This window comes from Acomys minous (assembly GCF_964271855.1).
Source record: "Acomys minous genome assembly, chromosome: 5".
In the NCBI taxonomy this organism is placed as follows: Eukaryota; Metazoa; Chordata; class Mammalia; order Rodentia; family Muridae; genus Acomys; species Acomys minous.
In genome coordinates this window covers 114,985,630-115,011,757 of record NC_140494.1, presented here as the reverse complement: position 1 = coordinate 115,011,757, position 26,128 = coordinate 114,985,630, and the positions used below count along the sequence as shown (strand labels likewise).

At 40.1% G+C, this 26,128-nt stretch overlaps 1 protein-coding gene across 3 annotated transcripts in view; it reads left to right on the top strand.

The window, feature by feature from the left end:
• Positions 1 to 26,128, top strand: part of SCAPER (S-phase cyclin A associated protein in the ER) — a 324,408-nt gene that overhangs the window by 218,258 nt on the left and 80,022 nt on the right. For all 3 annotated transcript variants that reach the window (XM_084782519.1, XM_084782517.1, XM_084782518.1), the window contains exon 24: positions 2,732 to 2,847. In XM_084782519.1, coding sequence (XP_084638645.1) covers positions 2,732 to 2,847 — 116 coding nt within the window. The remainder of the gene's footprint in view (positions 1 to 2,731; positions 2,848 to 26,128) is intronic.

Genomic DNA, 26,128 nt, shown 5'->3' with positions numbered 1-26,128 from the left:
GGGTTTGGCTACAACAGAGAAATGAGGGAATTCTTTTTTGGATTATAGAAATAGTTGGGTCTTGATAAATATTTTCCAGATTTAATTGAATACTAAATCTACTTAAGATCTAAGATTTTCACCCAATTATAGAAAAATTAAAAAAGATCAAGCCACAAATACCCAACACACAAAATATTCACTCCCTGTTTATCAAGAAAAGACAAATACAAACCTAACAAAAATGTCAGCACATACTGTTGAGAGGACTGAAGTTAGACAGATAGATCCAAACTTAGATAGGACTATGAACTAACTGAAATGAACATGCACTTGAGAATGTTCGCAGGTTGATAAAACCGTGTTAGAACATGGTTTGCCCTAGATCCTGTGTTATTGTGACCCAGAGGTTCCACTCCTAAGCATTTGCCCAACCATCTTGTGTGCTAGATAGTTAAAGCAGTATTGTCCAAATGGAACCTTCTAATAAGAAAAAGCTTCTGTATAGTACAGCAATGGAAAAGTTGAGTGAAAGGAGATCCTACAGATGGGAGAAACTTTTCACAGACACTCGTCTTCCAGAGGGCTAATATCTAGAGTATATAAAGAAGTTTAAAACAAAAACAAAAAAACTAAGCATAAAAACAACCCAATTAAAAAAAAATAAGCATCTCAACATAGTTCTAAAAAACATACAAAAAGCCAATAATTATTAAACATATTACATGTGTTCAAAGTCACAAGCTTACCAAAATGGAAATTAAAACCACTTTGAGATTCCATTTCACCCAAGTCCAAATCAGTGTGTCCAGAAAGCCAATGACAAATGACAAGGATTTAGAGAAAGAGTAAATCATATTGTTGGTAGAATGTAAACTGGTGCAACTACTATAAAAATAAGCCGGAAGATTTCTTTAGAAACTAAAAGGATGTGAGGTGGTGGTGTGGCACGCCTTTAATCCCAGCACTAGGGAAGCAGAGGCGGGGGCAGACGGATCTCTGAGTTCCAGGCCAGCCTGGTCTGCAGAGTAAGCTCCAGGATAGCCAGGGGTCCCAGAGAAACCCTGTCTCAAAACAACAGCAATAACTGAAAATAGGGCTGCCGTATGACCCATTCACACCATCTCTACCATTCCTGGGCACATGCGCAGAAGAATGTAAGTCCCACCACAGACTTCCTTCTCCATGTTCGTTGCTGTTCTAGTCTCAGTAGCAGGGAAACAGAATTAAGCTTTTGAGAAAGTAGGGAGGGAGGATTTTTGTATGCATATGTAAGTGTGTGTGTGTGTGTGTGTGTGTTAGTGTCTGTATATGTGTGAGTGTGTGTGTCTACAGAGTCCAGGAAACTAAAAAGAAGGCCATGAAGGAGGAAAAGGAAGCTTTAAAGGTGACAGATGAAGGTGACATGAAAGGTTTTATCTTGGAGGAAGTTAATACATAGAGTACAACACATACACTCAAAAATAGATAAGTAAATATAGCATTTTTTTGTTTGGGGGTAATTTTGTTTTTTATTACATTAATCAAAATTTATTCATGATACATCCTGATCGAAACTTCCCCTCCCTTCACTCCTCCCAGTCCCTCTCTCTCACTTCCTCTCCCCTCCATTCCCCGCCTCTCTTTCTCTTTAGAAAAGGGGAGGCCTCCCCTGCATACCCACCAGCCTTGGCACGTGAAGTTGTAGTAAGACCATGCACACCTTCCTTTGAGGCTAGACAAGGCAGCCAGTTAGGCGAGAGGGACCCAGAGGCCCCTGCTCTGCTGCCAGGAGTCCCAGGGGTTTGATTTCTCCTGCAGCTTCTCCCTGGCCTTAGGGGGACTCGGACTGTGTCCTCTCCTGTTTGTTTATTGTTAATTTACAGGCACATTCCTTGTGTCATTGTAGTTGTTGTTGAGGTACCAGTCACATTGTGCCACCCTAACAGCTTTGTTTACATTTAATTATTTTTTCATATAGCTTAAATACTGTTATTCTCTGAGTTTTGGGTGTTAGCGTATGAATGAGGGTGGGGTTGGGGCCAAAACAGGCTGCCATCCTAGTTCTTACACACATGGTGCTTAGAAACTAAAGTAGCATAGCAGAAAGTTGATCTTTTCTTTTCCATGCCAGAAGAATGCAAATTACTTAGAGAAGTTTCTTTACAGTAAAGTTACGTATAATTTAGAAATTATATAGGAATAATCATAGATTGAGTTCTGAAATGCTTACTAATATCCTCTCTAAAATAGCTAAAGAGAAGAGAAATGTGCATGCTTCAAAAATTTAGGTTGTCTAGTATTGCTGAAGAATATTCCAGTGAAGAAAACCTTTGTGGAAGTCAATTGCTCTTGTTAGGTCAGGGTTAAGATTACAGAATAACACATTTATTTTTCTTGATAAATGTGCTCTGTTATCTCCCTGCTACTATGTCCTGCCACCTCCTTTACTCCTTCTGCCTGTCTCTAGCAGCCAGTCTTGGTCTTTTCCTCAAAATCTGATTGGCCGCCCATTCTTCCACAGCCTTTGCCTTCCCTCCGGGAACTAGCTATTGACAGTCCTTTATAATGGTGTGACTGTATCTGTCCCGTCACCAGACTCTAAACTTCAGAACTCAGGGTGGCCATGTCTTACATTCACCACCATTTGCCTTCAGTCTCCTGAGCTGAGAAATCATTCAGCAAATGTCTCCACTACGCAACCAAATATTTCATTTGCTTAGAATTTTATGCATGGCATAATGGGCTAACTTCTGTTTTTGTTTCTGTCTAGAATGTAGCAGATCAGATTGCATTTCAAGTTGCTGGTGGATTAACAGCCCTTGAACACATCCTTCAAGTAGTGGCTCCAGCCACAAACATGAACACGGTTTCACGAATTCCTCCTAAGTAAGTATAGTTTCTTCATCTGTCTTTCACGTTTCATTTGTATGTAATTTCTGCCCTGTGGTTTCCATATGGGGCACCACAGGAAAATTATATGTGTACTTAGGCTTGAATAGCAAGAGCTTACACCACATTAAGGAGAAGAACAGGGGTGCTTGACTTCATTTACAGAATTCAAATTGAGCTAGAAAGCCTTATAAAGAAATCTTTTTAATGTGTGATCAACTCTATTCATAACTCAAAAAGAACTGATGAACTCCTGGGATAGGAGTGACAGAAAGCTAAACTTCTGTGTTGTGTGTGAAAGAGGTAAGTCCATAGTCTGGGCTTGAGCCTGGAGATCTACAGAAATCCTCAGATTCAGGAAGAACATTCTGAGGCCAAAACTACCAGAGTCTGGAGTCCCAGCCAAATTGCTGGGAGTTGAATTGCACTTCAGTCACTAATGGCAAATAGTTCTTTGTCATAAAGATCCTGTGCAGCATTTGGATCTAATCTCTGATTTCTTTTTCAGTCAAGTCATACTTTCGTCTCTGTCCATTTGAGGTATGATATCAAAAAGTATTATTTAAGAAGTATTGTTTTCACAGTTGCAGCGTATATAAGTTTTAGGCAGTTTATAGAGATTCTGACTTACAGTTTAAGTGAATTTTGATAACATTTTATCTACATTCCTGAGAAAATGTTACTCTTAGCTATTAAAATAAACAGAAAGTTCCACTTGTCCTTTGGATGCAAAGAAGGGATTAAAAAAAAACCCAACAGTTTATTTAGTTTTTCCTGAGATACATTTTGGTAAGATTAAAAAACAAACAAACCACTCACCACATTGGCTTCAGAACCCCACAATGTAGGATTTGTTTACCCCAGCAAGTGCCTTTGTCACACTGCAGCTATTTTCCTATTTGAGGAGAATGTAAGAACTCTTTGCAAATTGTGTAAAATGTTTTACAACTGTTAGGTGACAGACAGTATCTTGAGTACCAGTTTTATCTGGTTTAAAATGTAGTCTGTTTGTATGAGATACTTGTGGTAATACAGGCTTCTTGACACAATTAACATAGGTTCCTTTGCTCTACTGACAAAGTAGAGTAAATGAAGGGAAGGCATAGCCTGCAGGTCATACTGTCTTTCTGTGAGGTAGAAAGGGCCACATCAGACAGCTGCAGCAGGCGAAAAGGCTTCTCTGATCTTGAGGCATTTCTCATCAAAATGTACTATGTTTACATGGTATTACTGGGTATGAGAGATGAGAGCCACTCTTTGTTAACTGGAAAGAAAGGAAGGAAGGAAGAATGACTGAGACACGTGAAAAGTATTTAAGATTAAAAAGTGAAATGCATCTGATTCTTGGGTTCAGTGCTTTGATAATCATTAATAATTCATATTGCCTTTCTTGAATTTATCTTGAGGTTTTAAATTTTTGCTTTTTGTTTTTATTAGTTTGCTGTCTGGTGTGTTTCAAGGCACATGACTCTGAGGTCTCAAAATAGCAACCTAGATTAAATGCCATTTCTCAAAAGCCACTTTTGCCACAGGCAAAGAGCATGCTTTTATGCTTATCTGTGTCTCTCCTTAATAGAGCAGAAGAGAGTTTCCACAGCTCCTTAAAAGACTATGTGAGAAGTAGTGTGCTCCCACTGGAAAGGGGTCTGGAACCCTGAGCGTCGAGACCAGTGCCCTCAGATGTCAGCAGGAGCTGACCACAGCGCCAGGATGAGAACTGGTTTCATTGCCATTAGATTTGAGTTTTCAGCTTCACACTGCCCACAGATAGAAGTCAGCATCCGGAGTTATGCGCATCTTGTAATGGCTCTGTATTCCCTTGTCTGAGCGCAACCTCAAGATCATCACTTTGCAGTCTGCCCTCTGAGCGCACAGGCATGAGAGCTGACTGTGCTGCTTATTTACAGATGGGTGAGGGAAGTTGTTCAGCTACTGTAGCTTTAACTGTAGATCAGGCTAATAGAAATATGCCACTGTGTACACTTAAAAATACATCCTCATTTTCTTCCAGCCACTCTTCTGCACAAACTCCTAATGTGGCCCCGACCTGCCCATAGTGCCTCGGTACCCCATTGACTCTCAGACTGCTAGATCTCCTTTCTCATGCCTAGTTAATTCTTACTACTCAGCTCTGTGAGCCCTTTTTCATCTTCACTCATTCTGCTTCCTGTGATACTGTATGGCTCAGACCTAGAGAGCTTGCCATTTAGGCTCTCCTGCACTATTTAATGTCCCTCACCATAAGCAGCTGACTTAAGGCATTGTCTATAAATAGTCACCATGTTGAACGCTAGGATTCTGTGACTGACTGTAAGCCTAATACATCCCTGGCCAACAACTCTGAGTTCTGTGTGTACAGATGAAGCTTCCTCTGCTCCCTTTTTCTTCCCCTCTGTACATCTCACTTATTTCACCTAGTGACTCCATACCCTCGCTTTGCCCCATAGCTATTGCTATGTAACTTCCTAAGAATAATATTTTCTTTCATAGCTCCTTCTTTTTTAAGGATTTGTTTTATTTTTATTTATATGAGTGTGTGTGTGTTGTACACCTGTGTGCAAATACCTACAAAAACAGGAAGAAAAAATTGTACCACGTGGAGCTTGTGTAGCAGTTGACTGTGAACTGCTCACTATGGGCACTGGGAATTAAACTTCTTTTCTCTGTAAGAGCAGGAAGCTCTCTCAATCTCAGAGCCATTCTTCAGTGCCCCCATACCCCTAAAAATTAACTATGGTGAAATTGAAGAATTATGGAGCTGGGGATTTCATAGGTTGGTTTTTCTTAGAAGTAGAATAATACTACATCATGTAGTAAAAATACTACATCAGTACTCATTCCTTAGTTGGTGGATATCTGTGGTGTCTCCATTTCCTGGTTCTTATAAATAGAGCAGCAGTGAACATGGCAGTACAAATATCTCTGTGATAAACTACAGGATTCCTTGGTGTATATACCCAAGAGTGTGTAGCTTGATCATGTGGTAGCTCTATTTTGAGTTTTCTGAGGAACTTCCACACTGATTTCCATAGTTGCCATACCAGTTTGCATTCCCGCCAGCAACACTGAAGTATTCCTCATTTAATCAATCACACCAGCATCTATTGTTAGTTGTTCGTTTGATCATGGCCATTCTGACTAGGATAACATGAAATCTCAGAATAGCTTTAATTTATATTTTCCTGATAGCTAAAGATGTCAGACAGTTACATATCTATGCGCCACTGGTACAATAGTGGCACAAATGTTATATGATTAACCAACTATTTTCTGGGTCCAGGGCCCAGCCCATGAGATTAAACCCATACCTGGCACTGTTAAAGGCTCCAAGAACCTATGCCTAATAGGTCATAGTCCCTAAGTGAGAACCTAAAACTTTCTCTGCTAAATGGGCATAGTATTAAAATGACTCCTAGTGATTTATTGCTGTGGTGCTTTGAATGAAAATGGCTCCCACAAGGCCATATATTTGAATACTTGGTCCCCAGTTGGTAAAACTGTTTGTTTGGAAAGGATTTGGGGGTGTGATTTTGGTGGACAAGGTGTGTCACTGAGGGTTCAAAAAGCCCACACAATTCCCAGTTAGTTTTTTCTCTATTTCTGCCTATTATGGATCATATGTAAACTCTCAGCTACTGATCCAGCACCGTGCCTGCCTGCTGCCATGTTCCCAACCATGATGGTCATGGACTCTAACCCTCTAGAACTGTGAACCTCAAATTAAATGACTTCTTTTATAATTTCCTTTGGTCATGGTGTTGTGTCATAGTAATAGAAAAGTAACTAAAACAGAAGCTGCTACCAGAAGTGGATTATTGATATGGCAAGTCTGACCATACTGTCCTTTGGAGGAATATGAAAAACTTTGGGGCTTTGGGCCAGGAAAGCAGTTAGATGCTGTAGGCAAAGTATAAAGAGCCATCACCCTATTAGGAACTTGGAAGACAGTAGATAGCAGGTAGCTATGGCTAGCTCAGCTCAAGAGCTTTCAGAGGGAACAATCTTAGCAACTGGGCTAGAGACTATTCTTGTGACATTTTGGCAAAGATTGTAGATGTTTTTTAACCTTGTTCTAAGAATAATCTGCCTGAGGCTAACTTGAAGAGTTTCAGGACTAATTTCATTGGCAGAGATTTCAAGACAACCTAATATTGATTCTGTAGGGTAGTTATTAATGATCACTCTTATGTAGGTCTGTAATGAAAGCCTGGACTACAAAGCGAGTCTAGGACAGCCAAGACTACACAGAGAAACCCTGTCTCGAAAAAACCAAAAAAAAAAAAAAAAAAAAAAAAGAAAAAGAAAAAGAGGAAGTTGGGCAAAAGAAATACAGAATGTACAATTTGAGGAGAAAAAGGGCTCTGGGGAGTTTAATGTTAGATGCAGGGTTTGTGCAAAAAGAGATGAGGAATTAAATAAAGGGAGTGGTGCCCTCAAGTTGAGATCAGACCCAGCTAATCCTGCAGTTTCAGAAAAGAAAAGGCCTAAGGGATTATCTGTTCCTACAAAGCAATAAAGGAAAGCTTATATGAATGTAAGTAAAGATAGGGGCCCAGCTTCAGCCCCAGCAAACAGCAGAACTTCACAGCTTTGGCCATATGGTTGTAGCTTTAGAGTCATTAGGGATATAAGAGTAAAGGTTTGTGGAATCTTCCTTTGAGGTTAAGAAAAGCTACTGAGGCCAGGCATGTGATGGGGAAGTCCTTACATGGTTGCCCGAGAGGCTATTGCTGAAGCTGTGAACGTGAAGCCTGGGTGGGGTTGGAGATCACAAGATGCTGAAGATGCCAGAGCTATGAGATACCACCAACGAAAGCTGCAAACAGGGATTAGAACCTGACCGAGAGAGAGAAGTGTATTGCAGTTAGCAAAGGTAGAAGGCCAGAGCCACCTAAACCCTTTGACATTAGACAAGACTGCAGGATTTGGAGTTGGCCTGGCTGGGTTTCAGTCTTGATTTGGTCCATATTTCCTCACTATGCCTTATTTCTCCCGTTTGGAATGGTAATGCATGTCTCTGCCATTATATGTTAGATGTATATGATTTGTTTTTTTATATTGCAAGAGGTTACAATTAAGAGATTGCCTAAATTATCAGAAATCCTTGGACTTATTGTTTTGTTTTGTTTTGTTTTTCCAGACAGGGTCTCTCTTTGTAGCCTTGGCTGTCCTGGACTCACTTTATAGACCAAGCTGGCCTCAAACTTACAGAGATCCACCTGCCTCTGCCTCCCATGTGGTGGGATTAAAGGCGTGCACCACCATACATGGCTGGACTTTGTATTTTTAAACACTCTTAAGACTAAAAGACTGGAGGAACTGTTAAAATTGGACTGACTAAGTGCATTTTTGCATTATGATATGGCAACTAGTCTAAGGGGGCCAGCAAATGGAATATGGTTTGAATACTCGGTCCCCAGGTGGTGGAAATGTTTAGGTAGGATTAGGAGGTAGGGTGGTTTTTAGGTGGCTTTGAGGTTTCAAAAACCCATACAATTCCCACCTACTGCTCTCTCTGCCACTGCTTGTGGGTCAGTTGTAAGCTCCCAGCTACTTGTTTCAGTGTCTTGTCTGCCTGCCTGCTCCCGCCATGATGGTCATGGACTCGGACTCCCTGGAACCATGAGCCCAAAACTCAGTGCTTTCTGTTGTAAGTTGCTTTGGAAATGACATTTTCTCACAGCAATAGCAAAGTAACTAAGACAGCTGCTATATTCAGTATAGACCATCTCTCAGCCCTCCTAGAAGCTTCTTTAATAGATGATAATTAACACAGAGACCATCAACTTGTCAAGTACAGAAAACAGACTAATGAGTGCAAGGACCTAAATGGTCTTATTTTTCCCTCAGGGATCCGAGATCTTCTTCAGGAAGTTTCAGGAAGATGGTAAGAGTCAGGGTTTGTGGGTAACACCAAGGAAACAATATTTTCCAGATACAACAGGGAATCTGCACATAGAATTTTACATAAATTATTTTATCATGCACAAGACCTTTCTGAGCTCCAGCCAAACAAAACCTGAGCATAGAGGATAGGAAAAGTGGGCATAGAGGATAGGGAAGCTGAGGAGCTATTAGCTCTTTCGCTGGGAGATGGAAAGTCAATTTTCTTTAATGAGATGACTAATCCTTTGTAGGACAATAACATACCAAGGTAGACTATACTCCCAAACTGGGCAACACAAACTAGACTCAATAGGGAAAGAAAAAAAAAAAAAAGAACAAATGTAAAAGTTGGATGGGATGGAATGGAAGGGTAAAAAGGATAATTAAATAAAGAATTACTAAAATTATTGTTTAAAAAACAAGTATGGAGCTAGAGATGCACTTGAATTAGTAGAATGCCTGCCTACCTTACCATTAACAAGGTCCTATGTTGGATCCCCATAGTGCATACAACTGAGCATGGTGGCACATGTCTATAATCCCAGCACTGAGAAAGAGTCAAGATGATCTATTAGGTGCTGTCTTAGTCAGTGTTCTAATGCTCTACAGAGGCTCCATGACCATGGCAACTCTTACTTTAAAAAAAAAAAAAACCAGCATCTCATTGGAGCTTGCTTACAGTTTCAGTTTAGTCCATTATCCTGGCAGGTATCCTGGCAGCACGCAGGCAGACATGGGGCTGGAGACGGAGCTGAGAGTTCTCCACCCAGATCCACAAGCAACAGGAAGGAAGATAGAGATGCTGAGCCTAGCTCAAAGCCCACCCCCAGTGACACGCCTTCTTTAACGAGGCCACAGCTCTTATGTGTTCTCATGTAGTGTCATTCCCTGTTGACGAACCATGGAGGCCATCCTTATTCAAACACTGCAGAGCCATCTTGGCTACATAATGAGCTAAAGGCCACCCTGGACCACATGAGACCATTCTTGTCTCAAAAGGTGTGTGTGTTGGGGGGGGTGATACTTAATTTTTCTCTCTCTTCTTTTTTATTATGCTTGCTTTGTTTGTAAGTGGAGGGGGCATGCATACGTGAAGGTACATGTGCACCCGGCAGTGAAGTTCAGAGGACATCTAGGAGCAGTCGATGCTCTCCTTCTTCTGTGTGGGTCCTAGGGATCCAACTCTAGTCATCAGGCATGATGGCGAGAGCCTTAACCTGCTGAGCTAATTTTAAATGTTTCAAGCCTTTCCAAATAGTCCGTGCTTTGTATTGATTTTCAGAGCCAAGTGTCTCAGCCTTATGGAGCCTTCCTGACTTTGGCAACTCTGTGAGTTGATCATTAGGCAATGGATTTGGGGTGGAATATTTTTGTTCTATCTCTCAATTTCTTTTCTGTCATATAGTTATTTGAGGATTTGTTACATGTGTTGCTGTACAAAATCCCTAGTATTCTGCTTAACTAGTGAGCTTTAGATAACCCTTAGAAGGTAAAATAAAATGCCAGAACTATATTCTTAGTCATGTTTTAGACTTACTACAGTTTTAGAATCAGAGAATACCAATAGGCGTAAGATTTTTTAATTAATTTATGTATTTATTCCCTTTACATCCCAGTCGTAGCCCACTCCCTCCTCTGCTTCCAGTCCCCTTCCCCTATTCCTCAGAAAAGAGGAACCCCACCCACCCACCTGAGCTCATCAAGGCGCATCAGGACTGAGCACATCCTCTGCCGCTGTGGCCTGGCAAGGCAGCCCCACCAGAAAGGATTGATCAAAAAGCAGGCAACAGAGTCCATGTCAGAGACAGCCCCTGCTCCCCTTACTAAGGGGCCCACGTGAAGCCTGAGCTGCTCATGGCTACATCTGTGTAGGGGGCCTAGGTCCCATTTACGCATGGTCCTTGGTTGGTGTTTCAGTCTCTGCAAGCCCCTCTAGGCCCTGGTTACTTGGCTCTGTTGGTCTTCTTGTGGAGTTCCTGTCCCCTCCAGGTCCTTCTATCTTTTCCCCCACTTTTCCACAAGACTCCCTACACTTCACCCAGTGTTTGGCTATGAGGCTCAACGTCTGTTTTGATCTACTGCAGTGTGGAGCCTCTCAGAGGACAGCTGTGCTAGGCTCCTGTCTGCATGCATAGCAGAATATTGTTAATAGTGTCAGGTGTTGGCTCTCTCCCATGGGGTGCAACTCAAGTTGAGCCAGGCATTGGTTGGATATTCCCTCAATCTCTGCTCTATCTTTATCCCTGCATATCTTGTAGGCAGGGTAAGTTTTGAGTTGAAGTTTTTGTGGGTGGGTTGGTGCTCCCTTCCCTCCACTAGGAGTCCTGTCTAGTTAGAGGGTGTCCTCTTCAGTCTCTGTGACCCTGTCTCCTAAGAGTCTCAGCTAGAGTCACCCCCATATCCTCCCAGAAGCCTACCCTGTTGCAGGTCTCCAGGTTGTCACAGAGATGCCCCTACCCATGGTTTCTCTTGTCTCTGCATGCCTTCTGTCCTGCCTCCTCACCCTGGTTTCTACTCTCATTTCTCTCTGCACTCCCTCTCCTACCTTGTTCCCTCTTTTCAGCCACTTCTGTTGTCTATTTTATTTCCCCTTCTGAGTGAGGTTTAAGCATCCTCCCTTGGTTCATCCTTGTTACTTATCTTCTCTGGGTCTATAAATTGTAGTCTGTTTATCCTGTACTTTATGCCTAAAATCCATAGTTTTGGATCTATAGGGCCAGCCCCTTCATGTACTCCAGCAGTTCATCAATGGGGTAGATGTTGGAGTGGGCCATTTCAAAGCCCTGGACCTGGGCCTGATAAGTATCTGATCTGGTCAACCTGCTGGCCCTCCCTCTCTCATGCTCTGAGTTGGCTTTCCAGTAAATCCTACAGCCAGGGCCAGCTCTACTCCACTGTCCAGGCGAGGTACAGGACCTGTTCTCCCAAGTGCTGCAGTCAGTAAGGGACATGGCTAGTTCTCCCACTCTCAAGAACCCAAGGCTAGCTCTCCTGCCTGCAAAGGATGAGGGAGGGGAGGAAGGTGTTTCTTCCTCCTCCATCCCAATGCCCAGCAGAGGACAGGCAAGGCTGGCTCTCCTGTTCCCATGCCTTCTGGGCCAGATCACCTACAACGCTCACATCCAGGACCAACTCTATCTGTACTGCCCAGGTGAGGTGCATAGCCTTCTCCCCCAAGTGCTGTAGTAGATGAGGATCAGGGACAGCTCTCCTTCCCTGATGGCCTCCAAGCCAGCTCTCCTGTCTGTTGTTAGTGGCGAGGGGTGAAGGGGGAGAGTGTCTCTCCCTCACACATGTCATTGCACAGCAGACAAGTGGCAGGGCCAGCTCTTCCATGCTCCCACCCTTAGGGCTTGCCTGCACCCCTGCCACCAAGGTCAGCTCTACTGTGCTGCCCATATGAGCTGCAGGGCCTACTCTTCTGAGTGCTGCAGGTATTGATGGGCAATGGGGGAAAGATACCAACTCTCCCTCATCCATGCCACTGCACAGGAGATGAGTGACATGGCCAACACTCACACACTCACACCCTCAGGGCCAGCTCACCTGCAACCAAGGCCAGCTCTACTGTGCTTTCTGGATGATGTGCAGTGCCCACTCTCCCAATTACTTCAGCTGGCAAGAGGTAGGATCAGCTATCCTGCCCTTGTGCCCTCAGAGCCTGCTCTCATAGAATGCCCAGGTGAGGGAGAACCAGTTCTGCACAGCCCTCAGACATTAGCATGACCCCAGTCAGCCACCCAGACCAGGGATTCCCTGATGCTGCAGGGACAAGGACCCAGGCATGGCCCTCGGTGTCAGCACAGGCCAGGCTCTCACCATGATCTTAGGTGGTATCACGTTACACCACAGCAGGCTGCTTCTCACTACCCTTGAATCTCCAGTTCTGCCTCTCTTCATTGTACACACATCTTTCTGCTTCTCTTTTTCTTCCACTTAACTTGCTCCTCTTAGTGGTACTTGAGGTCTCTTGGTGGCTGGGGTCAGCTCAGGAATGGGCTCAAGAGTGCTATGCCCCACCCATGCCTTATGGCACTGGGCAGGGTCATCTCAGGCACGGTCTGCCCCCCAGGTCTGCATGGCACCAGTCTGGTGGTTATCTCAGGCTAGCTCCCTTTCTGGGCTCCATGGCATGGGTCTGGTGGTCATCTTGGGCCTGCTCCTCACCTGCCTGGCCTACCAGAGTGGTCCCACGGGAGGGTCATCCGCCTCCAGCTCACTCCTGCCTGGCGCCTGTGGTTCCAGGCAGGGTTCCTCTAATATCCAGCTGTCCCTCGTCCTAGAAGCCTGTCCAGGCTGCAGGCTGCAAGACTGGTGGTCACCTCAGGATGGCCTCACTCCTCACGTGCAGTGCCTTGAGTGAGTGTCTTTGCCTTCCGGATAAACCTGATACATTTTAAATAGAATGATTGAATTGAAAATACTGGGTTGTGCTGTAGAACCTTCCTTCCAAAACCATGGTCTTTTCCCCCCAAATGTCTCCTCTTAAAGATTAGATGGATGTCCATTGTTGAAGCAGAGTAAAGAAAGTTATTCTAGCGAATATTTAAACATTCCATGAATGAATGTTCTTCCAATTTGCTGAGACTGGCTGAACTTCAATTTTTCTACTTACCAGTCCCAATTTAAAAAATCTATATAGACCTGACCCACATTGAGCTTACTGGCTCTAAACCCTAAGATAAACACATACAAAAGTGATGTGCCTTCAGAAAAAATGGCTTGCCTTTGGAATCAAAGATGAGAAAACACGATAGCACAGTTCTTTAAACATGTTGAGCTCTGTAAGAACAGATTGCGGCACTTGCCACCTTCTTTATTCTTTAAGGATTCCTCATTCTTGATTTTATAATTAGGGCTTAGTTTATTTCTCAAGAGGATTGTTTTATATTTATAAACAACATTGTTCTATGTTTATAAACATATGTACCCCCAGACTTTGCTATCTAAAACTTGATCACAGTGGACCAGATTGTATTCTGCCATCTTAGTAAAAGCAAGTGTTTTCATGAGAAACTTAATCATTTAGCCAGTTCCTTCTCTGACACTAGAAGGTAATTGCCTAATGTGATGAAGTTAAGATGTGTAAGGTCAGTGGATCACAGGGCAGTCATCCACTTAGGCTTCTCCTCCTCTCTTCATGCTCTCACCCCCAGTCCTACCAGCATAACTCAGCTCAGAACTTTAATCCTGCAGCTACAGCATGAAGCTCTTTTTGCATGCTAATAATGCATTTATTATTAGAATTAGCTGTAATTTAACAATTTATGAAAGATGCCATATTTTATAAAACAATGTCTAATGAAATGTGTACATTTTTACAGCATTTAACAAAATAAATGAATAATTGGTTTGTACCTTTTCAGGACAGGCTTGCTTTTTTTTTTTTTTTTTTTTTTTTTTTTTAACAATTCTGTTCATCTCAAAGAAACCATATTATCGATCTACCTAAAGCATGCTGTGTTCAGGCAGTAGATACAGGCTTTCAGGGTGCCACGCTGGCTTTTACTCCTCTCTGACTTGAAAAGTGAGGCACACTTCATGCAAGGAGGGGCGATTGCTCAGCTATGCACCAAACTGCTACTAGAAAGTACACTCGTGTGTAATGAGGCACAGTTACACTACAAGGTACTGAGTGCATGTGTTGTGAAAAAAGCAGCTGTGTTGTGACTTTGGTGTAATTGTATCAGCATTTAGGCATTTGCTTTCCATGTAGGGCTGTCAAATAATAAATTCATTTAATAACTGTAGGCTCTGTTCTGTTTTTGCCAAAGTATTGGTTTTTTTGTAGATAAAGAAACTAAAGTTTTAAAAAACTGGTTTCCTCCCCATCATCCCATTAGCTGAACTGAGACGGTCACGCTATCTCTTCTCTGTACTGCATTGCCTTCCTAGTGTCACCAAAGAACAGCTTTATGAGCTTGGATTTTGTCAAATTTCTTTTATTTCAAGATCTTGGTGATTTCTGTCACAAACAAAACAAAACAAAATAACAAACAAAAAAAACCCTTTTTACCACTTTGGAGAATATGAGTCTAATAAATATGTTCCATATCACACCACACAAAAACAACAAGAAAGATGGTGTGTTTAAAGTATTAGTATCTGAGTACCTTTGGTCGACTATCTCATGAAGCTAGTGTTTATGCAATATGTACTGCTGTATTGCATATGTGTGCCATTGTGTAGTGTAGCATTTACAGCTTTAATAAAATGAAAACATTTCATTGATTTAACTTGAAAAACTGTGATAAACTGTGTGAGTTGCAGAGGGTTTGTTGTTACTGTTCATATTTTATGGGAAGACCATTGTTTGATTAATTAGTTTGGGTTTATGCTGTTTGGAGTTGGGTATAGGAATTGTGTATTGGAGATGGTCTGTGCTATCATTTTTTTTCACCTAGTAGGGTAGGAATTAGACTCACTGGTACTCATGAACCAAAATCACTTGAAATTATTTGTGTGTAGAAGGAATCAGGTTCAGGAGAAATGTCACAGTTATATTCAGAAAAGAAATGCAAGATTACTGTGCATTGACTACCTCTTTTTTAGGATAACTTTATCAAAGAATTTCTTTCCCATAAGTCCAGATGTAGCTTTTCACAGGGTTGGGATCCATCTTGCACCCCACTTTCCCACTATGTCATAGAACTATAGTAATGTTAATAAAAATCCTGTTCACCAGTCTGGGAAAAATTAAGACTATAATTCACTGTTAAATAATTTCATATTTACACATGGAAAATTATATATATATTAGCATTTTAAAGTAACTTGCTCCAGTAGACAAAGTTAAATAAAATGGTTTTTAACCTAATTAGCCACAGTGATAAATTCATTTCTTCATCTGAAATACTAAGGTATTTTGTTTATGTCTCAAAGGCTTTCTTGCAGAGATGGTTACAGTTGACAGCTGTTGAACCACTAATAAGATTAAAGTAAAGAAATTAGTTGTGTCAACTTTAATCTTCTGTTTAGCACTGCAAACCACCTGGGGTCTTCTCCAGAGCCAGCTTGTTTAATTGTCAACTTTAAATTACATAATGGGGTCCTATTTAAGAGCATGTTTAAAGACTGTATAATAATAACTGCTTTATATTAAATTAATATTAGCAGTAAAAGTAAAGCCTTAGCACTAGAATTTAAAAATAATATACTAATTTGGTATTCAAGCTCTATCTTTAATGCAGTATTGTAACCTTTCAACATAATACTTTTTAAGTTAGAGGTTAATTTGAGGAAATAAAGCCTTATTAATTCAGTGCTTTATATATGGCTTTCCATCTAAAATTAAAATTTGTCTTTATGGAATACTGAAATTGCATATTCTGTTTGAGCCTAATTATCAGTTAAAAACAAAAACCTGCCAGGTGCTGTGGCACACGCCTATAATCCCAGTACTCTGGAAGACAAAGGCAGGCATATCACTGTGAATTTGAGGACAGCCTGGTCTACAAAACAAGTACAGGACAGCCAAGACTACACAGAGAAACTCTGTCTCAAAAACACCAAAAACAAACAAACAAACAAAACACAAAAAAACTTTGAAATAGCGTATCTTGTTGAAAATTTCTTACTCTTTGAGCAAACATTACAGATAGGAAAATTATTTTAAAGTTAACTTTAATTTCATTGATATTTTACATTTTATTATATATGTAGTGCAGTATTAATGTTGATGCAGTGAAAGTTGATTAGTAAGCAGACAGGATTAGCATACTGGAAAAGATCCTTCCTGAGTGGATAGCTGTTGAGGTGGTTAAGTCATTCACTCTAACTCTTCCCAGCGTCTGAAAGGCCAGAGCAGGGTGGCAGGAGAGGCAGTGTGGATTTATATTAGCTAAAACAGGTTGTGGACCCTTGAGGTGGCTCTGCCAGACAGCCCGCGTTTAATCCCTAAAACTCACATGATACACAAACAGAAGGACTTCCACAAGTTGTCCTCTGACCATACTTTCGTGGCACACAGAAAATAAATATGATTTTTAAAAGGATCGTAAAGAACAAAACAGGACAAATGCTAGAATTTTTCCTTTTCATCCACATCTAATAACTCTGATCCAACTGTCAAAATTATTAACTTCAGTAAAAACCTAACAAGCTATGTCACAAATCTAAATTCTCTGTTGTCAAAAATGTCAAAATTGAAAAGTGTTTTTCTGTTTAACCTTTAGCATCATTCTTTCTCTGAGTTTCTTGCTGGAGAGACATCTTATTTACTAGGTGTCAATAAAACAAGAACTCTACAATGTTTCTATTCATGAAAGTCATCTTCTTAATTTTTAAAGTTACCATACAAAATGATAAGATTTGTTGTGGCATTTGCATACATGTACTATATTTTATTCTTACTAAATTCTCTCCTCCAACTCTGTCTTGTTGGTTCCCTTTTTTCCCTCAAATTGTTCCCCCTTTTGCTTTTATGCCATCTATTCTCTGTCTTTCTCCTCATTCTCCTATGAGATATCTTCCTCTGTTATCACAATCCCTTTTCTGCTTTTGAGACCTAGACACACACACACACACCCACGCACGCACATTTAGAAACATGTATATAGAAATGCAAGTGTTGAGTCTACCTCTGAGAGAAAAACAGTCTTTATCTTTCTGAGACTGGCTTGTTTTATTTAACATAATGATATCCTCTTATAATCATTTTCATAAAGGTGTCATGATCTCATTTTCCTTTTTAGATACAAAATTTCATTGTATACACGTGTCACATCTTTATCTATTCATTTGTGATGGACCACTTCAATTTCTTAGTTTTTGTGATTAATGCAATGGTAACATGCATATATAACTGTGGTGTTGACTTAGTTTTTCAGATTGTATGCACAGAAATAATATAGTAGAGTCATGCAGCAGTTTTGCTCTTAATTTTGTGAAAAACTTTCATGCCAATTTCCATAGCAGCTCTAACAGTTTGCATGCTTACCAACAGTGAAGCAAGGTCCTCTTTCCCTTCATCTTTAATAGCATCTGTTATCATTTATTTCCAGATGATGACCTGACTAGAATGAGGTGGAATCTCAAAGTAGTTATAGTTCATATGTCCTTCATGGTTAAGGATGGTGAATACTTATTCAAATGCTTTCTAACCATTGTGTTTCTTTAAAGAACTTCATGTTCACTTCATTAGTCTATTTATTTAATTAATGAGTTGATGTCTCTTTTTTTTTTCTCTCCTTTATATATTCTAGATGTGAATCCTTTACCTGAGGGGGAAATTTTCAGTCTGTGGGGGGTCTCTCATCTTTGGTGATGGAAAACCTTTATTTCCTGAGATCCACTAGTCAATCTGCATACTATTTCAAGTGATAATGGAATCCTTTTTAGAAAGGCCGTGTGTGTGTGTGTGTGTGTGTGTGTGTGTGTGTGTGTGTGTGTGTGTGTGTATTTATATATATGTATGCAGGTACATTTGCACGGTGTGCACAGCTAGACAAATATCAACCACCAGTGTCATTTCTTAGGCTCTGTCTACCGTGTATTTTGAGATGGGTTCTGTCACTGCCCTGGGACTTGCTTATTAAACTAGGCTAGCTGGGATCCACCTGCCTCCACCTCCCAGCTTTGGAATCTAATGACTGAACTTAGGTCTTCACATTTGCACAGCAAGCACTAAATGGTGAACTCTGTACCTAGTCCCCCCTTTGCCTGTATTTTCAGATCTTTTCCCCAAGTAGTTTCATCATCTCAGGATTTGAAGGATTTGATCCACCTTGAATTGATTTTTGTGCTGGTAAAGAGAAATGTGGATCTAATAGCATTCTCTCTCTCTCTCTCTCTCTCTCTCTCTCTCTCTCTCTCTCTCTCTCTCTCTCTCCCTCTCTCTCTCTCTCCCTCTCCCTCTCCCTCTCCCTCTCCCTCTCCCTCTCTCTCTCTCGCGATATATATATATCCATCCAGTTTTCCAATCTTATTTCTTGGATAGGTCCTTTTCAGTGTATGTTTTAATACCTTTGTCAAATATTAGAAACCCATGACTCTTTGGATTTGTTTTGGGGTGCTCCATAATGAGTACTGTTTCATTCCTCTGGGAGTTTTGGGTTTGGGGTTTTTGTACCAATACCATGATGCCTTTGTCTCTGTGGCTCTGAGTGAGAACTTGAAGTCAAATACTGTGATATTTCCAGGATTAGTTATTCTTTCGCCTTAGGATTGCTTTGACTATCCATGATCTTTTGTGTTCCTAGACTATTTTAGGGTGTTTTTTTTTCAGTACTGTAAAGAATGTCATTTGAGTTTTGACGAGATTACATTGACTCTGTAGGATACTTTCAATGATATAACTAGTTTTCACAATATTAATTCTAGTCCAAGCACATGAGGGTCTTTTTGTCATCTGATGTCTTTTTCAGTTTATTTTTTCCAGTGTCTTGAAGTTTTCATTGTAAAGGACTTTTACCTCCTTGCTTCGGTGTATTCCTGGACATTTCATGTTTTTTCAAGTTAATTTTATGTCTTGTAACTTTACTTAAAGTATCTATTATATTTTTTAAAAACTTTCTGGTGAAGTTTATAAGGGCTTTTACATATAGAATCATGTTATCTGCAAATGGGGATAGTTTGACTTCTACCTTCCCTATTTGTATCCCTTTTATATATTGCTCTTGACTTACTGCTTCAGCTAAGATTTGGTTACTATTTTGAATGTAAGTTGGATTCTGGCACGCTGGTCTCATTCAGTTTTTCTCCATTTAGCATGATGGCTACAAGTGTGTCATATGCCCCTATTACGTTGCAACATGTTCTCTCTGATCCTGATTTTTTCAGAATTTTTATCATGAAAGTTGAACTTTGTCAGATGCCTTGTCTACATTTGTTGAAATGAATGTTTGGTTGTTGTCCTTAAATTTGTTTATATGGTTATTATATTTATTCATTTCCATATGTTAAACCAAGCGTCCATCCCTGGAATGAAACCAGCCTGTCATGTCATATGATGTTCTTAATGTACACTTGAATCTGATTTTCAGGGTTTTGATGAAAATTTTTTATTTTAATTAAAATATAATTACATCATTTTTCCCTTCTCTTTGCTCCCTTTAATACAGCCTGCTAAGTTCGTTTAGTGTTGCTTGTATATATAGGCTTTCAGGGCTTACCACGTGGTATTGGATAACCAATTAAAGGGCTCATCCCTGGGAGAGACTAATTCTCCCTCTCTCAGTAGTCATTAGCTGCCTGTAGTTCTTTGTTTAGGGCTGGGACCCCATGAGACTTTTCTTTTCCGCTTAGCATGTTTCTTGGAATTGTCCTTGTTCGGGTCTTACTTGGGCAGCCATGTTGGTGAGGTATCATGGATGAATCTTCCTTTTAGGAGATACTGCAGTCTCATTGCAGATTCTCTGGTTCTCTGACTCTTACAGTTTTTCTGCTGCTACTCTGTGATGTTTCCTATGCCTTAGATATAGGAGTTATATTACAGATCTATCAACTAGGACCTGGGCCCCCCCTCAGATCAGTTTTATGTTTGACCAGTTATGCTTTCCTGTAATTGCAAAGAGAAGGGGTTTTTTGTTTGTTTGTTTGTTTTTGATGAGGGAACTGCTCTTATACCCACAGATATGTGGATACATTTGAAAGGAGTTAGAAATTCAGCTGGTCTGGTAAGGTGGCAGTGGTAGGCTCTTTTCTAAGATACACAACCTCCTTAACCTTTGATAATTGGCCGGGTATACAGTACTAGGTATGATATCCTTCCTGTTGAGCAGGCCTTAGTTCCAATTAGACAGCTGTTGGTTACTGCCAAAGTGTGAGTTCCACAATTGCACCTTTAGGGCCATCTTGCCATGCTGGTAATGTAATTCATAGACAACACACCCTTTTTGCCATTTGCATTAGCACCTTCCGGCACCGTTAAAAACTAGGTCTCGGGCAGGAAGCTTTCAGGTCAAATCCAGATGGAATCTTCTGTGTCTGAAGTTTGTGGTGACTTCAACAATAGGGACTTAATATCTTCCACCTCTGAGACACAATTATGGGCAACAGCCATACCCTGTATTGTTTGGGGTGTCTGTTGGATTACCCTGAACAGTCAACTCAAAAGGAAGTTTCTTGTGCCTGGAACTGGGTTTCTGTTAGTCTGTGACTCTTGTGAGAAGCATTATCAGCCCAAATGGCAGAACCTCTTTTAAGATAATATAGACGTAGAAATATATGTAGACATACACATGTATGTATGAGAATGTTGAAATATATATATTCATCAGGGAAATTACACTACAGTTTCTTTTCTTGTAAAGTCTTGACCCAGCTTTAATATCAGGGTAGTTCTGGCCTCAACGTGAATTTGGTAGTGTTTCTTTCGTTTATATTGTGTAAAACAGTTTGATGTTCTAGAGACTCCTTGACTGTTTAATAGATTAAGTAGTGGATCCATCTGGCTCTGCGCTTTTCTCTGCAGACTCTTAACTGCTGGTTCGCTCTTGTCGCTAGTTAGTAGTCTAACTTGTTTATATCGTCTGAATGTAATTTTAGTAGAGTCATATAAGTTTAGAAATTTGTCTATTTTTTCTCCTATCTTTCAACTTTTTAAAATGTAAGCTTTCAAAGTATTCCCAAATGATTTTATGGTTTCACTAGAGTCTGTTGTAACAACTTTTCAGTTGTTATTTGATTAAGTTGAGTTTAGCTCCTTCTTTCTGTCTGACTGTCTGTTTCTACACACACACACACACACACACACACACACACACACACACACACACACACAGCCTCTCTCTTTCATCAGTCTTACTAATTTTTTCTTTTCTTTTCTTTCTTCTTTTTTTTACCCAAGATTTCACTGTGTAGCCTTGGCTGTCCTGGAACTTGCTCTGTAGACCAGGCTAGCCTTGTATTCACATAGATCAGCCTGCCTTTGCCCGCCCCCCCCCCAAGTGCTGGTATTAAAGGTATTTAATACCTTTAAAAAGTTTTACTAACTTTTAAAAGAGTAACTCCTATTTCATTGATAGTATATATTCTTTTTTATCTGATTTATTAATTCTTCTGGATTTGTTTTGCTTTCTTATTTTTCTAAAGCCTTGAGGTAAGTACATCATTATTAATTTGAGATTTCACTAATGTTTTTAATGTAACTATTTACAGCTGTAAAGTTTCTGTTTATGGTTGCCTTGGGTGTAGCCCAGGTTCTGATAGGTAATGCTATCATTTTCATTTGCTTATGGGAGTTGTGTTTGAGACAGGGTTTCACTACAGAGCCTAGAACTTGCTGTGTACACCAGCCCGGCCCTGAATTCACAGAGATCCACCTACCTCTACTTGTGCTGGCATTAAAGGTTTTTGTCACCATGCCCAGCAGGTTCTAGGAATTTTTTCACTTCCTTTTTTATTTCATTAGTGATTCCCTGTTGATTCATAAGTGTTCTTATGTCGCCATATCTCTGTGGTTACTGAGGTGTCTCTTGATGTTGATTTCTAGTTCTATTCCTTAATGGCTTTGATAAGTTAATTCGTTTTGTTTTGTTGTTTGTTTGTTTGTTCTGCATATTTGTTAAGGGTTCCTTTGTCTCCTCTCATGTGATCAATTGTAGAAAATATTCAACCTGCTTTTTAGAAAAATGTGTCTTCACCGTCTGTTAAACAGTATATTGTATAGATACTACAGATACTCTATTCCGTCCAGTTGGTCTATGGCCTAACTTAGCTCTGAGATTTCTTTGCTGGTTTTCAGTTTGTTATACCTCTCCAAACATGCGAGTAGAGTACTGAATTACTGTGTCAGGGCCTACATTTACGTGATTCTTCCTGTACTAGGTATGTACTTTAATTGTTTTCTGTAATTATTGTTGTTCATATAAGCTCCAGCACCTCTCACCAGAAGGCTTGGTTTTGTGATGTTTCTTTTCTATCCTATTTTTTAGAGGAAACCTGTTCAGTAAGAAAAAATTCTGACAAAAGAAATGTATTCATAAGTATATTTTAGGCAAGAAAGTCTGTATCTTGGATCCCCAGCACCACCACAGTGTATTCTTGACAGGCTATGCAGTGAGAAGATACTTTGAAAAGTTGGGGCTTTCTGTTTGATGTCAAAAAGTGCTTCAAGTCATTCACGTTTAAAATTACAGAGCGGGCTGCTGGACAGACCACCCAAGCTGGGCTCAGAGCGGTGCGCGCTTAAACCAGGTGCTCTTCAAATTAAGATTGTCTTTCAAGTAAGCTCACTGCATACACAAGTTTTTCCGCACTCTGAGGGGTTTAGTTCCCTCTCCCTTTCTTCCTCATTAGAACATAGTTTCTTGAACAAGTTAAGTGAGCAGAAGGCTGTCTAGATACACATTCTTTTACCAGAGAGGAGATTTTCTTTGTTGAGCACAGAGGATGTTAAAAGAAGTTATATTCCATACCAGAAATTGTTTGCTTTTTCATATACTTATTTCCTTATGCTTCACAATAGTTGACCAAAAATTTGAGACAAGCTTTAAGAATTTAATTGAATAGAAAGTCAAAAATACTAATTAAAATTAAGGCTATGAAAACATAAATAGCAACAAAGGCAGCTTGGCTATAACTCTAGAGCTGTACAGTTCAGCACAGCATTCTAACAGGATTTCAAATAGTTTCTGCAGATCTATAATTTATATAGTAACTAAACCTACCATTAACTTACATAATGTAATACATACTGCAATATTAGCTGAAAACAATTATCAATTAGATAAAGAAACTAAGGAATATATTCTACATGTGTGTCTTTGTAAATGATGAAGGACAGTTTATTCACTCCCTTCAGTAGTAACTTGAGGCTCCTGTTTTATACATCACAGCAAAATAAATTTGCAGTGAACCAATAGAGTGAATTATGAAATATACATATGAGTAATTACCTAATTTTATAATTTGAAAGTACTTTCAAATCATACAAAGAAAGCAAAAATTAAAAAAAGGAAATCATCCTAGATGTTTATCGACTGATTAATGGACAAAGAAAATATGTATATATGCACTATGCATTTTATTAAACCATCAAGAAAAATGAAATATTACAAATTGTCCAAAGGGCTGGAGAGATGGCTCAGAGGTTAAGAGCAGTGGCTACTCTTCTAAATGTCCTGAATTCAATTCCCAGCAACCACATAGTAGCTCACAACCATCTATAATGTGATCTGGTTCACTCTTTTGGTGTGCAGGTATACATGTAGGCAAAACACTATACATAATAAATCTTTTTTTAAAATTGCCCAAAAATTGATGGACCTGAATATTGTTATATTAAGTAAAGTCCAGACTCAGAAAGACAAATACTGGATATTCTTCTTTTATCATGGATCCTGGCTTTATATATGAATATGTGTATGTAACTGTGTATAAATCTTAAAACTAGAAAGGGGCCCATGAGGAGGAACAGTTTCCTGGAGTATGTAATACAGTATGTGTCTCATGAAAGCAAAGACCAGGGGTAGAAGAGTACAAGCAAGGAACCAGAGGAACAGGCTCAGCAGAACAAGTATATGTGAAAACACATATAACAAAACACATTACATTATATGCTTATTGAAAAATAAAAACAAAAAAGTAACTTTTTAAATTTTGCTATCAAATTTATGAAGATATAACCAGTGTTGGCCATAACATGAGGTGGGAGATGCCTTTCTCACAGTAAAAATTGGCTTAATTTTATTTTTCTGCAAGTCAGTTTGAATTTGTCAGTATGTTTAAAAACCTTGAAAATGTTGAGTTCCATCACAACCAGCCAGCAGGTATGAAAGAAGCAGGCAGGCATTTGCTCCCAGACTTCGTATGTCTGTACAGTCAGGTGATTGAGGCTTAAAGCCAAACTCTTACTGCAGAGCTAATAAATAAAACAGAGGCATCCAAACTCCAGTCTGCCAGTTGGAGGCTACTGTTTGTGAAGCCAGATACAGTCAGGTTGAGGCATATTGTGCCGGGTTGTGTTTGGATGTGTTTTGCTTGTTTAGGCCTGGTCAATAGCCTTTGATTGGGTATCCTACCTAGAAGCTTCCTCCAGATTCAAGTGTGTATAGAATCTGCCTGTTTTTCTCTTGAAATCATCTGGAAGTTTTTCCCAGCAGTACACAACAAAGAGTTCTCACAAAAACAAAAACAAAAAACAAAAATTACGCTATTGAAAATTGGACAGAGTAGCTAGAGACAGGTTGAATTAAATTTTTATGTCAATAGATAAAACACAGCTCAGCATGTTAAAAGTTGTGCATTTTTCAGTTTGTCCTTTATTAGAAAGGAATTCACAGAGGACATGACAAAGAAAAGTATTGAGAGACTTCTGACACTGACTCCAAAACAGTGGTGCCAGACGTGCCCTGGTGCTGGTCCGTGTGAGGTTGTATTGTTAGGAAGGACCTGAGCTGATGTTACACACAGAGCTGTTACACTGATTGTCCTTAACTACTCAAAAATCACCAGCTTACGTTTTAGCTGTATCTTACTTAGTGCAGTCGTTTTGAACTGTGTCCCAAGAGAATCTGTCTAAGGAAACTTTCAGGTTCCTTGAGAAGGGCGAGCCCTCCATCTTCATTTCAGCCAGGACAGTTGTTTTCTACTCTATGCTCCTGCTTCTCATTGTAAAGTCTCAAAGCTACTGTTATAGGAGACACTAAGTGTTGGGGAGAACTACTTAGCGACACCAGGGAAAGAATGGCATTACGAACAGTATATTTTCTCTTAACAGTTTTTTTTTTACCATTTTTTATATATAACCTTCTCAAATATAATTATTTTTATAATCCTAAAACACCTATTTTTTACCTTATGGAAAAAGTAAACTCAGTCTTGCTCTTGTTATCAAATATTAAGTAGTGATCTAAGTATTACTTCCTTATCTCACTCAATTCTCATGACAGTAACAGGAAGCGCAAATGCTATCTTGTTTTTAAGCATGTGAGATAGATGATAAAATGCTGCATTAGAAACTTGCTGAAATCATAGATGATAAACTGGTAGTCTTCCCCGGGAAGTACCTGGTTCCTGCAGCTCCATTCTGCAGTAGTTCACTTTGCTGTGACCAATATACAGAAATCCATCAATTCTGTGGTTAAGTACAACTACAGCAAGCATTATTATAGCAGGGGCTTTCCTTGCCTTTTTAAATTAATGTATTTAATCATTTTACACTCCCATCCCTCTCCCCCCTAGCTCCCCTTACCTACTGCTCAGAAAAGGGGAGCCCCCCCCCCACCAACCATCCCCAGCACATCATGACTGAGCTCATCCTCTTCCTCTACGGCCTGGAGGAAGTGATCAAGCAGCAGGCAACAGAGACAACCCCTGCTCCCCTTACTAGGGGACCCACATGAAGCCCAGGCTGCCCATCAGCTACATCTGCATTGGGGACCTAGGTCCAGTCCATGCATGGTCCTTGGTTGGTGTTTCAGTCTCTGCACCCTGGTTACTTGGCTCTGTT